Here is a 15820-nt window from a genome sequence, read left to right as displayed (position 1 = left end):
GCCTAAATACATGACTGCACATCAAGTACTGCACAGAAAAATGAATCAAAATGAAGGTAAATAGTAAATCAACTCGTCAACTGTGTTTCGATTCGTGGAGAAAGTATGTTGAGTATTTTAAATACAAAATTACTCCACTCTAAAGTATTTTGTTACAAATTACGTTAGATTTTTTATCGGCCCTATCAAATACAAATTACAAAATACTCGAAAGTAATTGAAATACGTATTTTAAATAGAAGTAATATAAATACTGCCCATCTCAGTATAGATATGTACTTTTTTATCACGTTACCTGACTGTTATATCTCATAAATATGAGATTAATAAAGACATGATGTGAAGTTATTCTGATCTCTTCCCCCTGCTGGTACAAAAGAGACTCTTCTTTAATCCCAACATGTACAACTTTATTTAAATAAACAGGAAGAAGAAAACATTTGAACATCATCAGAAAAGTCTACGATGGACTAAATATGGAAGATTTGTTTATTCCAGCTGAGCAACGGCTCGATCGGTTGCATCTGGACAAAAGGAACACGTGAGGGCCAGACTCCAGGACACACCATGTGTCTTCATGGTAAGCTAAGCTAAGCTAAGCTAAGCGGCTACAGCTTCAAGTTCATCAGACATCAGTCTCACCCTCAACAAATGTCAAACTGTTCCTGTGAGTCAGTTGTAGTTTTGCACAGGTGAGATCATCCAGAAGCCTCTGAGCCGACCGTTCACCTGAGACTCAGGATCCATGATGTCCTTCTTCTTCTTCTGTGGTTTCCTCAGAGGAACGTCTGTAAATAACACTTCTTCAGTCACATGACACACGTGAAGCTGTAAATGAGCTGCTGATGTCAGTGATCCTCCTCCTCCTCCTCCTCAGTCGTCCAGCGGCACCATGATCAGCTGCAGCTCTCTGAAGGCGCTGCCATGTCGACCGACCTGCTCCGCCTTGTTCTTCACCACGTTGCTCAGGTTCTTCAGCTGCCTGCAGCACGATCTGCACTTCTGGTGTCTGGAGAACAAACACCACCATCTTCATCTTCATCACCACCACCACCATCATCCTCCTCATTGAGACCTATACAAACAAGTGATCAGCTGGTCACGTGATCACTTCCTGGTGTGCGTTTGTGCCGACTCACCGCTCCTCTCGGGTGATGTCGACGCCCACAGAGGGAGTCGCCTTCAGAGTGTCAGAGATCAACGTCCAGAAATGTTTCATGATGAGCTTCAGAGACGTACAGCCGGTCTGGATGTAGCTACACACACACACACACACACACACACACACACACACACACACACACACACACACACACACACACACAGAGACACACAAAATGTTGATTCACTGTTGAAACATTCTTTGGTTGCAGGTTTGTTTTATATTTTATAGATAATAATGAATAATAATGAATAATAAAGAATAATAATGAATAATAATGAATAATATAGATAATAATGAATAATAATGAATAATAAAGAATAATAATGAATAATAATGAATAATATAGATAATAATGAATAATGATGAATAGTATAAATAATAATGCATAATAATGAATAATAATGAATAATATAGACAATAATGAATAATATAAATAATGATGAATAGTATGGATAATAATGAATAATATAGATAATAATAAATAATATAGATAATAATGAATAATAATGAAAAATATAGATAATGAATAATATAGATAATAATGAATATAAATAATGATGAATAGTATAGATAATAATGAATAATGAATAATATAGATAATAATGAATAATATAGATAATAATGAATAATAATGCATAGTATAGATAATAATGAATAGTATAGATAATAATGAATAATATAGATAATAATGAATAATAATGCATAGTATAGATAATAATGAATAGTATAGATAATAATGAATAATATGAATAATGATGAATAGTATAGATAATAATGAATAATTGATCACCTCTCATATTTACTGTGCAGCAGTTGGTCGATCTGAGGAAGAATCGTCGTGCACAAGTCCAGTTTCCATAGCGACCTGAAACAATCAATTATCAATAATATAACAATTAAAATCACATTTAAATCAGAATCTTTATTCACAATGTTTGACATCTGACAAGACTTTATCCATTTAAACTGGTAGTGATGTTTAATATCTTTATATTTATTTATTTGTTTTAAAACAAATATATATATTTATATTTATATATTTAATTTTTAAGTTTTTAAGGTTTTAAGGTTTTAAGGTTTTAAGGTGGACTCACGGCTGCAGGTTGATGATGTTCAGGATGTCCACCACAATAGACAAATCATTCATGGAGACAGCAGCGTCCAGAGCTCTCTGCAGAGAGACGTCAACAGGAAGTGGAGGCAGTGAGAACCAATCATGTGACAGGTCTGCATGGTATTAAAATAACTGACACTGCAATAATTGTTCTTTACATTTGATATTGAGATATGAAACAATACATAAACCCTTAGATCTAGATACCAGTCTCACCTTGATGTCCTCTCGGGCCCAAACGGACCGGACCGTCTCCAGGTTCTTGTGTCGGCTCCTCAGCATCACACACATGGTGTCGTGACCCTTCTTCAGCTGAGACAGAGCTTCATCATCACTCAGAGCTCCGCCTCTGTTGAGAGGGGACGACTGAGGAGACAACACACACACAGAGACACACACACACACACACACACACACACACACACACACACACACACACACACACACACACACACACACACAGAGAGACAACACACACACAGAGACACACACACACACACACACACACACACACACACACACACACACACACACACACAGACACACAGAGACACACACAGAGAGACAACACACACACACACACACACACACACACACACACACACACAGAGACAACACACACACAGAGACGCACACACACACACACACACACACACACACACACACACACACACACACACAGACACACACACACACACACACACACACACACACACACACACACACACACACACACACAGAGAGACACACACAGAGAGACAACACACACACACACACACACACACAGACACACACACAGAGAGACACACTCACAGAGACACAGAGACACACACACAGAGAGAGAGACACACACACACACACACACACACACACACACACACACACAGAGACAGAGACACACACACACACACACACACACACACACACACACACACAGAGAGAGAGAGAGAGAGAGAGAGAGAGAGAGAGAGAGACACACACACACACACACACACACACACACACACACACACACAGAGATACACACACAGAGAGAGAGAGACACACACACACACACACACACACACACACACACACACACACACAGAGACACACACAGAGACACACACACACAGAGAGAGAGACACACACACACACACACACACACAGAGACACACACAGAGACACACACACACAGAGAGAGAGACACACACACACACACACACACACACACACAGAGAGACAACACACACACAGAGACACACAGAGACACACACACACGTAGAGAGACACACACACACACACAGCTTGTTACTCGTTCTTACTGAACAATATCAAACTAAATAATAAAAGTGAGTTTTATATTTAGTGAAACAGATTCATGTTTAAATGTTTTAGTTGAACATCAGGTACTTTATACGTCCGTTGAACTTTTTAATCCGTCTCGTTGAATATTGGTACAAAATTCATTCAATTCATTCGTTTGCTCTTCTTCCTGAGATACCCGGCGTTCCAGTTGATCCACTCTCTAGACGACGCCCACACCCACTACTTGATTGGTTGTCAGCGGTCACAACGTGTCCTCCAATTCGTCCCCGATCACGTGACCTTTTACCGGAAGATCGCAAACATCGGCCTCCATTACCGATCGACTGCGTGAATCCAAAGCGGACGACCGGTTGCAGGTGTCTTCACCAGCAGCTGTTATTGGAGCGCTTAGTGAGCGGCGGAGGAATCAAACCTACGGACGTCTGAAGTCACGTTAGCGGCTGTGAGGAGGACACAAACGGAGGACTTTCCTCTTCTTAGTAATGTTGATTTTGTTCTGCACAACTATTGTTTAGTCCACACAGAAACTAAAGGAACACAACGAGGACTTCAGAGCTACGAGTGAGAAGAGACACGACGACACGGAGGAAACAAGTGAGACGAGTGTTGACCTCATTTATGATCCTGACCTATAAACCTCACGAGGAAGTGTCGATGTCGATGTTAATATGAGGCTAGCAGCCGAGAGGCAAGCTATTTACTAGACAGCGTGAGCTCACCACACGCCGTGGAGAACTAACTGACCAAGACTTATACAAAAACGCTGAGTCAGTCAAGTTCTATTCGTTAGCACTGGAGGAAGTAACGACGTAAAAGACACGCTGGGCTCTTCATCTTCGTCTTCATCGGAGGGAAGAATGACAGCGGAGAGGGAACGTTTGACGTCTAGAGGGGACAACACGAGGACGGGACTCGAGGATGAAGCTTCCTCGGTGCACCTCGGGCTGCTGAAGGAACCCAGGAGGCGGTGAAAGAGGAGAACCCTGAGCTGGATGCGGTGTCTCCGTAATGCAGCTCGATCGTGAAGCGGCGTCACTTCTTTAAGTTCCTTTGAGCAAAGTGATGCTGATCAGCAGACCTTCAGCCTGAGGAACACCTCACTCAAACACATCTGCTCCTGACCCGTCTGTTCGCCCCCCCGCTGTAGAGGAAACCTTCTCAGTGTTGATGAGAAGCTCGTGCACAATGCATTCTGGGACACGTAGTACGCACTTCAAGTGACGTCATCTACCCTCAACAAACACCTGTGCAGATGTTTTAAACTCACAGGCAGGAAGTCGGCCACGTTCAGCCCGATGGGCTCGTTCCTGGAGCTCGGGATGATTTTAGGATGTGGTTTAGACGTGGTGACAGGAGGAGGGGGGGCGGAGGAGGGGGGGTTAGAGGTCGCCGGGTCGACCGCCGAGGGAGTCGAACGCTTTGTAGAAGAGACGACTGTAGGCTCCACCCTCTGGACAGGTGTAGAGGAGGAGAGGGGAGGAGCCTGCACACACACACACACACACACACACACACACACACACACACACACACACACACACACACACACACACACACACCTTTAACAATCAAAAGTACATGAATCATGTTTCATCATTGTTTACATCTTTAATGTCTCTTAATCACAGAGACAAACTGCGGCGTTCACTGACCTGCTGTTTTTCAGGAAAAGCAGATATCATGTCCTTCAGCTGACGTCCGATGGCTAATATAGTGTCTAAGAAGAAGAAGAAGACGAAGAAGACGACTGTCTTGACTTTGTCCTCCATCATCACATCACACACAAGAAACAAGAAGTACAGAGTACCTGAACATGTAGTGTACAGAGTACCACATGTAGTGTACAGAGTACCTGAACATGGAGAGAACAGAGTACCTGAACATGTAGTGTACAGAGTACCTGAACATGTAGAGAACAGAGTACCTGAACATGTAGTGTACAGAGTACCTGAACATGGAGAGAACAGAGTACCTGATCATGTAGTGTACAGAGTACCTGAACATGTAGTGTACAGAGTACCACATGTAGTGAACAGAGTACCTGAAAACATGTAGTGTACAGAGTACCTGAACATGTAGTGAACAGAGTACCTGAACATGTAGTGTACAGAGTACCTGAACATGTAGTGAACAGAGTACCTGAACATGTAGTGTACAGAGTACCTGAACATGTAGTGTACAGAGTACCTGAACATGTAGAGAACAGAGTACCTGAACATGTAGTGTGATGTCTCACAGTAAACTAGTTTCAGGTGTGAATGAAGTCTGTAATAGAAGAGATGAAGCTCTGAAGGACTCACCGTCCTCTGGAGGAGCAGGAAAAGGCTCCGATATCCTGGGAGGAGTTCGAGCTAAAGGAGAGAAGAACCGAGTCACTGATGGTAAACGATGAGATGTGACAAAGAAGGACAGAAGGTGAGACAATGAAGGACAAAAGGTGAGACAATGAAGGACAAAAGGTGAGACAATGAAGGACAGAAGGTGAGACGAGGAAGGACAGAAGGTGAGATGATGAAGGACAGAAGATGTGAGGATGAAGGACAGAAGGTGAGACAATGAAGGACAGAAGGTGTGAGGATGAAGGACAGAAGGTGAGAAGATGAAGGACAGAAGGTGAGACGATGAAGGACAGAAGGTGTGAGGATGAAGGACAGAAGGTGAGAAGATGAAGGACAGAAGGTGAGACGAAGAAGGACAGAAGGTGAGAGGATGAAGGACAAAAGGTGAGACGAAGAAAGACAGAAGGTGTGAGGATGAAGGACAGAAGGTGAGACGATGAAGGACAGAAGGTGAGACGATGGAGGACAGAAGGTGTGATGAAGGACAGAAGGTGTGAGGATGAAGGACAGAAGGTGAGATGATGAAGGACAGAAGGTGTGAGGATGAAGGACAGAAGATGAGACGAAGAAGGACAGAAGGTGAGACGATGAAGGACACAAGGTGTGAGGAAGGACAGAAGGTGAGACGAAGAAGGACAGAAGGTGTGAGGATGAAGGACAGAAGGTGAGACGATGGAGGACAGAAGGTGAGACGATGGAGGACAGAAGGTGTGAGGATGAAGGACAGAAGGTGAGACGAAGAAGGACAGAAGGTGAGACGAAGAAGGACAGAAGGTGTGAGGATGAAGGACAGAAGGTGAGACGATGGAGAACAGAAGGTGAGAAGGTGAGACCTACAGATGGCGTTCTTCGGCTGGAAGATCTCTTTGAAGTCTTCTGCGTTGTGGATCTCAGCTGATGATACTTTCTCGTCCGCCTCATCCTCACTGGGGCTCCGCCTCTCACCTTCTGGGCTCCGCCTGTCGGCGTCTGAACTCTGCTTCACCCTGATGACATCACAACATGTGACATCTTGACATCATGACACAGGTAACCCTCCTTGCCAGGTGAGTGCTGCCGTTACCTCTGTGAGGAGCTGCTGGTGGTCGTGGGTCTCTCGTAGTTCCTGCGTAGTGCGGATCCTTTAGGATCTCTGGGCTCTGTGAGCGGCTGGTCGTCCTGGACGATTCCTCGGATCACAGAGCCACCGCTCTTCTTCACCCGCTTCAGATCGACCACGTAGGACGACACGCAGGAGAGCTGGTGAGACACGCCGATCTGAGGCAGAAGAAGAAGAAGAGGTTTACAGGATGTGATCATCAATAATCAATAGTCAATAACAACTACTCACCAGCTGCTGGTTGCAGACCGCCAGGTCAGAAACCTTCCCCCAGCCCACCGGCACCACGTCGAAGCAGCGGTCGGGCTCCCAGCCGAAGATCCTCAGAGAGTCTGTGGAACCGCTGTACAGACAGGATCCATCTGAGCTGAAGAACACAGACCTGAACCCACAGAGGAGTCAGGAGTTAGGGGTCCCGATCCTTCAATACCTGGTCCGACATCTGTGGTGAGAAAACTCACCTGACGGGAGTCGTGTCTCCCTCCAGCGAGCCGATCATCGTAAACTTCTCCAGATCCCACAGCTTGATGGTCCTGGAGACAAAAAAAGTGTTAATGGTGTATCAAAGAGGACAAAGACAGAGGAAACAGTGTTGATGGTGTATCAAAGAGGACAAAGACAGAGGAAACAGTGTTGATGGTATATCAAAGAGGACAAAGACATAGGAAACAGTGTTAAAGGTGTATCAAGGAGGACAGAGACAAAGGAAACAGTGTTGATGGTGTATCAAAGAGGACAAAGAGAGAGGAAACAGTGTTGATGGTGTGTCAAAGAGTACACTGACAGAGGAAACAGTGTTAATGGTGTATGAAAAAGGACAAAGAGAGAGGAAACAGTGTTGATGGTGTGTCAAAGAGGACAAAGACAGAGGAAACAGTGTTGATGGTGTGTCAAAGAGGACACTGACAGAGGAAACAGTGTTGATGGTGTATCAAAGAGGACGAAGAGAGAGGAAACAATGTTGGTGGTGTATCAAAGAGGACAAAGGCAGAGGAAACAGTGTTGATGGTGTATCAAAGAGGACAAAGACAGAGGAAACAGTGTTGATGGTGTATCAAAGAGGACAAAGAGAGAGGAAACAGTGTTGGTGGTGTATCAAAGAGGACAAAGAGAGAGGAAACAGTGTTGGTGGTGTATCAAAGAGGACAAAGAGAGAGGAAACAGTGTTGGTGGTGTATCAAAGAGGACAAAGACAGAGGAAACAGTGTTGATGGTGTGTCAAAGAGGACACTGACAGAGGAAACAGTGTTGATGGTGTATCAAAGAGGACAAAGAGAGAGGAAACAGTGTTGGTGGTGTATCAAAGAGGACAAAGAGAGAGGAAACAGTGTTGATGGTGTATCAAAGAGGACACTGAAAGAGGAAACAGTGTTGATGGTGTATCAAAGAGGACAAAGAGAGAGGAAACAGTGTTGATGGTGTATCAAAGAGGACAAAGAGAGAGGAAACAGTGTTGGTGGTGTGTCAAAGAGGACAAAGAGAGAGGAAACAGTGTTGGTGGTGTATCAAAGAGGACGAAGAGAGAGGAAACAGTGTTGATGGTGTATCAAAGAGGACAAAGAGAGAGGAAACAGTGTTGATGGTGTATCAAAGAGGACAAAGACAGAGGAAACAGTGTTGATGGTGTATCAAAGAGGACAAAGACAGAGGAAACAGTGTTGATGGTGTATCAAAGAGGACAAAGAGAGAGGAAACAGTGTTGGTGGTGTGTCAAAGAGGACAAAGAGAGAGGAAACAGTGTTGGTGGTGTATCAAAGAGGACAAAGAGAGAGGAAACAGTGTTGATGGTGTATCAAAGAGGACACTGAAAGAGGAAACAATGTTGATGGTGTATCAAAGAGGACAAAGACAGAGGAAACAGTGTTGATGGTGTATCAAAGAGGACAAAGACAGAGGAAACAGTGTTGATGGTGTATCAAAGAGGACAAAGAGAGAGGAAACAGTGTTGGTGGTGTGTCAAAGAGGACAAAGAGAGAGGAAACAGTGTTGGTGGTGTATCAAAGAGGACAAAGAGAGAGGAAACAGTGTTGATGGTGTATCAAAGAGGACACTGACAGAGGGTCGTACCTGTCGGAGCTGCCTGAGGCCAGCAGGTACTCGTTGGGGTGAAACTGGATGATGTTGACGGCTGCGGTGTGAGATTTAAACTCTGTGATCATCTTCCCCTGAGTGAGATCCCACAGCTGACAGAGACAACATCAAACGTGAACATGAATGAATATTAAAGGAAGCAGCTCTGACAGGTGCGATTCTTACCTTGACGGTGGAGTCGTCACTGGCTGAAGCCAACCACTTCCCATCAGGACTGAAGGCCAGACTCCTCACCGCCGCAGTGTGACCCTGAAACACAACCAGGACTTTAACCGCCTTACTTACTGTCAACATGTATCTTCAGAAAGGTGCTCTTCTGTGTTTCTACAGTTCTCACCTTGTACCTGAACACATAACCTTTCCTCCGAACGTCCCACAGCTGACAGAACAAGACCACATGGTTCAGATGAGAAAGATTTCATTAGTACACACACACACACACACACACACACACACACACACACACACACACACAGACAGATCACACACACACACACACACACACACACACACACACACACACAGATCACACATCACACACACATATCACACACACACACACACACACACACACACACACACACACACACACATATCTCACACACACACACACACACACACACACACACACACACACACACACACACAGATCACACACACACATCTCACACACACACACACACACAGATCACACACACACATCTCACACACACACACACACACACACACGCACACACATCACACACACACACACACACATACACACAAATCACACACACACACACACACACACACACACACACACACACACACACACACACACACACACACCTTGATGTTTGTGTCCATGGAGCTGGAGGCGAGGAAGTCTCCAAATGGATGGAAGCCCAGACTGGTGATGTTGGCTTTGTGTCCCATTAGAGTCCTTAAGACTGGAAGAGACACAAAAAACTGTCTCAGCTGGACTACAGCTGGACTACAACTGGACTAAGACTGGACTATGACTGGACTATGACTGGACAACGACTGGACAACGACTGGACTATGACTGGACTACAACTGGACTACGACTGGACAACAACTGGACTAAGACTGGACTATGACTGGACTATGACTGGACTACAACTGGACTACGACTGGACTACGACTGGACTACGACTGGACTACGACTGGACTAAGACTGGACTAAGACTGGACTATGACTGGACTACGACTGGACTACGACTGGACCACGACTGGACCACGACTGGACTAAGACTGGACTAAGACTGGACTATGACTGGACTATGACTGGACTACGACTGGACTACGACTGGACTACGACTGGACTAAGACTGGACTAAGACTGGACTACGACTGGACAAAATCTAGACTACAACTGGACTAAAATACAAACCCTGAAAGCATCTCTCTCAGGGTTTGTATTCATCACATACTCAGCCTCTCAACCACACACTAAGAGAACAAACTGGGTCTCACTCTTGGCAGCCTCCAGGTCCCAGACTCGTATAGATCCAGACTGGGAACCAGCGACGACCTGCTCCTCTGACATGTTGAACTGGACACACTCCACTGGGTTCTTGTGACCAGTCAGACTCTGAGAGGAAACACAGTCAGGACACACAGTAGACCTCCATCACTCCTCTATCACAGCTTCATCATTAGACCACAGTAAAGGTGAGGTGTTTCATACTATATATATTCATGTACTTTAAGAGCAGCTCTCACCATGATGCAGTTGGCCTTACTGACAGCCCAGATGTTGACCCTACAGTCCTTTCCTCCTGTAGCCAGCAGGCGGCCGGAGTTTTTCCCCAAAGACAGACATGAGACAGAGCTGGAGTGAGCCTCGAACTCCTCTGTACAACAACACAGGAGGGACAAACTTAAAGTATTTATTATCATACCACTCAAAGTATTTATTATCATATTAAACTCACGTAGTCGCCATGAGATCTTGGTGGTGTTGGCTGCAGCCATACTGGTCTCTCTGGTCTTGTGGTCGCTCTGGTCTTGTGGTCTCTCTGGCCTATGGTCTCTCTGGTCTTGTGGTCTCTCTGGCCTGTGGTCTCTCTGGTCTTGTGGTCTCTCTGGCCTGTGGTCTCTCTGGTCTTGTGGTCTCTCTGGTCTTGTGGTCTCTCTGTCCTGTGGTCTCTCTGGCCTGTGGTCTCTCTGGTCTTGTGGTCTCTCTGGTCTTGTGGTCTCTCTGTCCTGTGGTCTCTCTGGCCTGTGGTCTCTCTGGTCTTGTGGTCTCTCTGGTCTCGTGGTCTCTCTGGTCTTGTGGTCTCTCTGGTCTCTCTGGCCTGTGATCTCTCTGGTTATGTGGTCTCTCTGGTCTTGTGGTCTCTCTGGTCTTGTGGTCTCAGTGGTTGAAGGATAACTGATGAAGGTCAGTCAGGATCAGTGATCACAGCCTTCAGACAGAAAACACATTAATACTGTAACAGAGTATTACCACAGTGTGGTATTAGTACCTTTACTGTAACAGAGTATTTCTACATTGTGGTGTGACTTGTTACTAACATAAGTACATGTACTCACGTACTGTACTTTGGTTTAGAGGTACTTCTACTTGACTTGTTACTAACATAAGTACATATACTCACGTACTGTACTTTGGTTTAGAGGTACTTCTACTTGACTTGTTACTAACATAAGTACATGTACTCACGTACTGTACTTTGGTTTAGAGGTACTAACCCAGAATACCTTTAAAAGTCGTTAGTTTGACATAAAGTCAGTGAACTGTCGTTAACTTACAACACATGCTAACGTTAGCTAAGAGCTAGCTAGCTAACGGTTAGCTAGTTAATGCTAAACGTGAGAACCGAGAACACGTGGCGGTGAGTTTACCTTCATAAGACGACCGTTAACGACCGTTAATGACCGGTAACGACCGTTAACGACCGTTAATCATCTGACCGTTAAACGGTCTCGTGACGCTTTGCTCTTCGCCTGTAGCTTAGCAACTGGATTGACAAGCCGGCGATCACTTCCGGCGTGACGTCAAAAACAAGTTTATTTACAACGACAACAATTAACAATGATTTTGTTTCCTGTTGTTCTTTAACTTCCATCTTTTGATTCGTTTTATTTCATCTGTGACGTCAAAAAGGTATGTTGTAGATTTTGGAATGCACATTTTATATATGACGTATATAGAGGTAAATATCGTACTTTTTACTGTACTACACCTCAGAGGTACATATTGTACTTATTAATGTACTAGATCTCAGAGGTAAATATTGTACTTTATAATGTACTACATCTCAGAGGTACATATTGTACTTTATAATGTACTACATCTGTCTGACACCTTTACTTTCTTAATGTTAGTCACACTGCGCGTGCGCATTGTCTCGTTCTACCCTCCAGTCCAGCTAGTGGCGGTACTGCGCGTCTCTGCTGGTTCACCAACCACCAATAACACTAACGAAGAAGAAGAAAGCGGAAACCGGGAACCAGGAAGTGTATGTCAACACGTCTGTGTTCTAGATAATTCTGTTATTATCTATTATATATACATTATATTTTATATATATATTATATATTAGTCCGTCTCACTGACGATCCTCCAGCAGCAGCGGTTCTCCCGGTACTTCCGGTCCAACATGGCGGCGGTGGTGGACGTGGAGGATGAGAGTATTCTGGCCTCGATCTTTAAGGACAGCTTCCCGGACAGCTGGAGAGACAACCCGGACTTCTCTGTCTACCTGTCCGAGCTCAGCTCCTTCGGAGTGGACAAGCTGAGCCGAGAGCCGGAGCGTCTGTCGGAGGAGCGGGCTCAGATCCTCCAGCAGACCGAAGAACTGGCCTTCTGCAACTACCAGACCTTCATCCGGACCGCAGACTGCACGCAGAACACCTACCGGGACTTTGGTCGAGTGGAGAGCAGCGTGACCCGGATGTTGGACAAACTGCCGGGCTTTGGAGAGAGATGCAGGTCAGTGACGAGGTCTAGTGATGGAGGTCTAGTGATGGAGGTTTAGTCAGAGTCAAGGTGGACCAGACCACCAGACTACCTGATCCTCAGACCCTCAGACTACCTGATCCTCAGACCACCTGATCCTCAGACTACCTGATCCTCAGACCCTCAGACCACCTGATCCTCAGACCCTCAGACCACCTGATCCTCAGACCCCCAGACCCCCTTACCCTCAGATCCGTGTTGTGTTCAGGGTCTTCTGACTCCCATGTGATCCGTGTTGTGTTCAGGGTCTTCTGACTCCCATGTGATCCGTGTTGTGTTCAGGTCCTTCATGAAGGAGGCGGAGCAGATCGGTGCCAGTCGCCGGATGAACAGCCTGACCTTGAACCGTCACACTGAGATCCTGGAGATCCTGGAGATCCCTCAGCTCATGGACACCTGCGTCCGCAACGGGTACTACGAGGAGGCTCTGGAGCTGGCGGCCTACGTCAAGAGGCTGGAGAAGAAGCACTCGTCTCTCCTTGTCATCCAGGTGAGACCCACCAGGTCTGACCCAGTTCATCAGGTTCCATAAAGTCAACATAGTTCTAGCTCAGTCACCATGTGAAGACTAACTGTCAGGCTAACTGTGTATATTCTGATATATGATATATTCTGATATATTATATACACACTATATTCTCAGGGGATCGTGCGTGAGGTGCGTCAGTCTGCTCAGCTGATGCTGAACCAGCTGCTGCAGCAGCTCCGCAGTAACTCTCAGCTGCCCGCCTGCCTGCGTGTGATTGGCTACCTGCGGAGGATGGACGTGTTCACGGAGGCGGAGCTCCGGGTGAAGTTCCTGCAGGCTCGAGGCTCCTGGCTCCGATCCATCCTCGCCGCCGTCCCCGAGGACGACCCTTACTTCCACATCACCAAAACCATCGAGGCCTGCCGGGTCCACCTGTTCGACATCATCACGCAGTACAGAGCCATCTTCTCCGACGAGGACCCGGCGAACGAGGCGCCGGTGAACGAGGCCGCCATCTTCCACGGCTGGGTGGTGCAGAAGGTGGCGGAGTTCCTGGAGACCTTAGAGAGGGATCTGCAGCGGGGCGTCGGGGGGCGTCTGGACTCCCTGCTGGGTCAGTGCATGTACTTCGGTCTGTCCTTCAGCCGGGTCGGGGCAGACTTCCGCGGGCAGCTGGCGCCGATGTTCCAGCGGGTGGCAGCGGAGACGTTCCGCAGAGCCGCGCGGGAGGCGGCGGACAAGTTCCAGGAGGACATGAACCGGTACACGCTCATCGCCCTGCCGTCGGTGCTGGGGGGGGCCCCCGGGAACCAGACCGGAACCCTGCAGCCCCCCATGTCCCTGCTGGACTTCCAGCCGCTGGCCTGCTTCCTCAACAACATCCTGACAGCCTTCAACGACCTGCGGCTCTGCTGCCCCGCGGGACTAGCTCAGGACGTGGCCTTGTGTCTTCAGGACGCCCTGAACGCGGTAAACTTAACTACTTCCCGTCTCAGGTGGGACCCGGCTCTCGACTGGTGCGTTGATGTTGTCGGTCTTGTTTTCCCGTCAGGTGACCCGTCAGATCCTGGTGTTCCACCGGGCCGAGGAGTCGGCCTTCAGCAGCAGAGAGAAGCAGCTCTTCCTCCTCTTCTGCTCGGCCTACGCTGAAGATCTGCTGCCCTTCATCAACCGCTGCCTGCAGGTCCTGTTTCCTCCGGCTCAGATCGCACTCATCCTCGGTGAGGAAGACCAGTCCTGATCCACATCCTGATTAATATTCATGTTAAATATGAATATTAAATATGAATTATGGAATGAATCTGGTCTAAACCCGGTCTCTGTCTAAACCCGGTCTTAATCTCGTCTCTGTCTGAACCTGATCTCTGTCTGAACCCGGTCTCTGTCTAAACCCGGGTTCTGTCTAAACCCGGTCTGAACCCGGTCTCTGTCTAAACCCCGTCTGAACCCGGTCTCTGTCTCTTCAGGAGTTCCTCCCACTCAGCTGCACCGGTTCGGTGGTTTGGGTTCCATCGACCTCGCCGTCGTCCTCCAGCCGCTGGACTTTCTGCTCCCTCAGAGAGAGACCCAGATCCAGGACCCGACCTTTGAGACCCAGATCCAGGACCCAGGACCGGACTCGGAACCGGAGTCAGGAGGGCTGGACCCGGAGTCTGTCCAGTCCGGTGTCAGAGACTCTGAGGAACCAGAAGAAGAGAAGAGAGAAGAAGAAGAAGAAGAAGAAGAAGACTTCTCTGTGGACTGAAGGACCTTTGATGTTTATTCAAAGTGTTCAGAGAGAAAACATTAAGAAATTTAAAGTTTATTAAAAATGTATAATAAAACATTACCGTGGAAACTGAGTCATTTCTAACATTCATCAATATTCATAAATATATTAAGCAATATAATAATACTCAATATATTAATAATACATATATTAATAATAATCAATATATTAATAAATATGAATAAGAAATGTATCAATAATAAATATGAATAAGAAATGTATCAATAAATATGAATAAGAAATGTATCAATAATAAATATGAATAAATGTATTAATATATTAATACATATCTTAATAAATGAATAATATATGTATCAATCAATATATTAATAATAATCAATATATTAATACATATAATAAATATAATAACTATATTAATAATTAATATAATCAACAATAATAATAAATATATTAATAATCAATACGACTGTTTCCTATTTCACAAGTTTGTTCTTCAAATGTTCTTTAATGGGATTAAAGATGATAAATGTGTCTTT

At 45.8% G+C, this 15820-nt stretch overlaps 2 protein-coding genes across 4 annotated transcripts; one reads left to right on the top strand and one right to left on the bottom strand.

Moving 5' to 3' along the window:
* Window positions 1–391: 391 nt before the first annotated feature.
* Window positions 392–12751, bottom strand: katnb1 (katanin p80 (WD repeat containing) subunit B 1). Of its 3 annotated transcripts, XM_068728753.1 has the most exons (20): window positions 12685–12751; window positions 11057–11496; window positions 10845–10975; window positions 10596–10713; window positions 9948–10048; window positions 9454–9495; window positions 9282–9365; window positions 9093–9208; window positions 7487–7558; window positions 7257–7407; window positions 6990–7183; window positions 6764–6912; window positions 5888–5938; window positions 5240–5304; window positions 4855–5070; window positions 2496–2645; window positions 2260–2336; window positions 1956–2030; window positions 1140–1256; window positions 392–1009 (listed from the first exon to the last, which is right to left on the bottom strand). In XM_068728753.1, the coding sequence occupies exons 2-20, from the start codon at window positions 11094–11096 to the stop codon at window positions 874–876; spliced, it is 2085 nt and encodes a 694-aa protein (XP_068584854.1). In that variant the 5' UTR covers window positions 11097–11496; window positions 12685–12751; the 3' UTR covers window positions 392–873. The 3 variants fall into 3 exon arrangements, with proteins under 3 accessions (XP_068584854.1, XP_068584855.1, XP_068584853.1); XM_068728754.1 differs by lacking the exon at window positions 12685–12751 and having other exon boundaries at window positions 11057–11504; XM_068728752.1 differs by lacking the exon at window positions 392–1009 and having other exon boundaries at window positions 1018–1256; window positions 12681–12729.
* cog8 (component of oligomeric golgi complex 8) lies at window positions 12728–15380 on the top strand. The gene is made up of 5 exons (XM_068728755.1): window positions 12728–13059; window positions 13369–13576; window positions 13730–14524; window positions 14607–14775; window positions 15022–15380. Exons 1-5 carry the CDS (start codon window positions 12728–12730, stop codon window positions 15297–15299), a joined length of 1782 nt encoding a protein of 593 aa, XP_068584856.1. The 3' UTR covers window positions 15300–15380.
* Window positions 15381–15820: the final 440 nt, after the last annotated feature.

Source organism: Cebidichthys violaceus, unplaced genomic scaffold, assembly GCF_023349555.1.
Source record: "Cebidichthys violaceus isolate CVI_PGR_0920_01 unplaced genomic scaffold, fCebVio1.0.p SCAF_43, whole genome shotgun sequence".
In the NCBI taxonomy this organism is placed as follows: Eukaryota; Metazoa; Chordata; class Actinopteri; order Perciformes; family Stichaeidae; genus Cebidichthys; species Cebidichthys violaceus.
The sequence above is the reverse complement of the archived record's forward strand: the minus strand, read 5'-3'. Positions and strand labels throughout refer to the sequence as shown.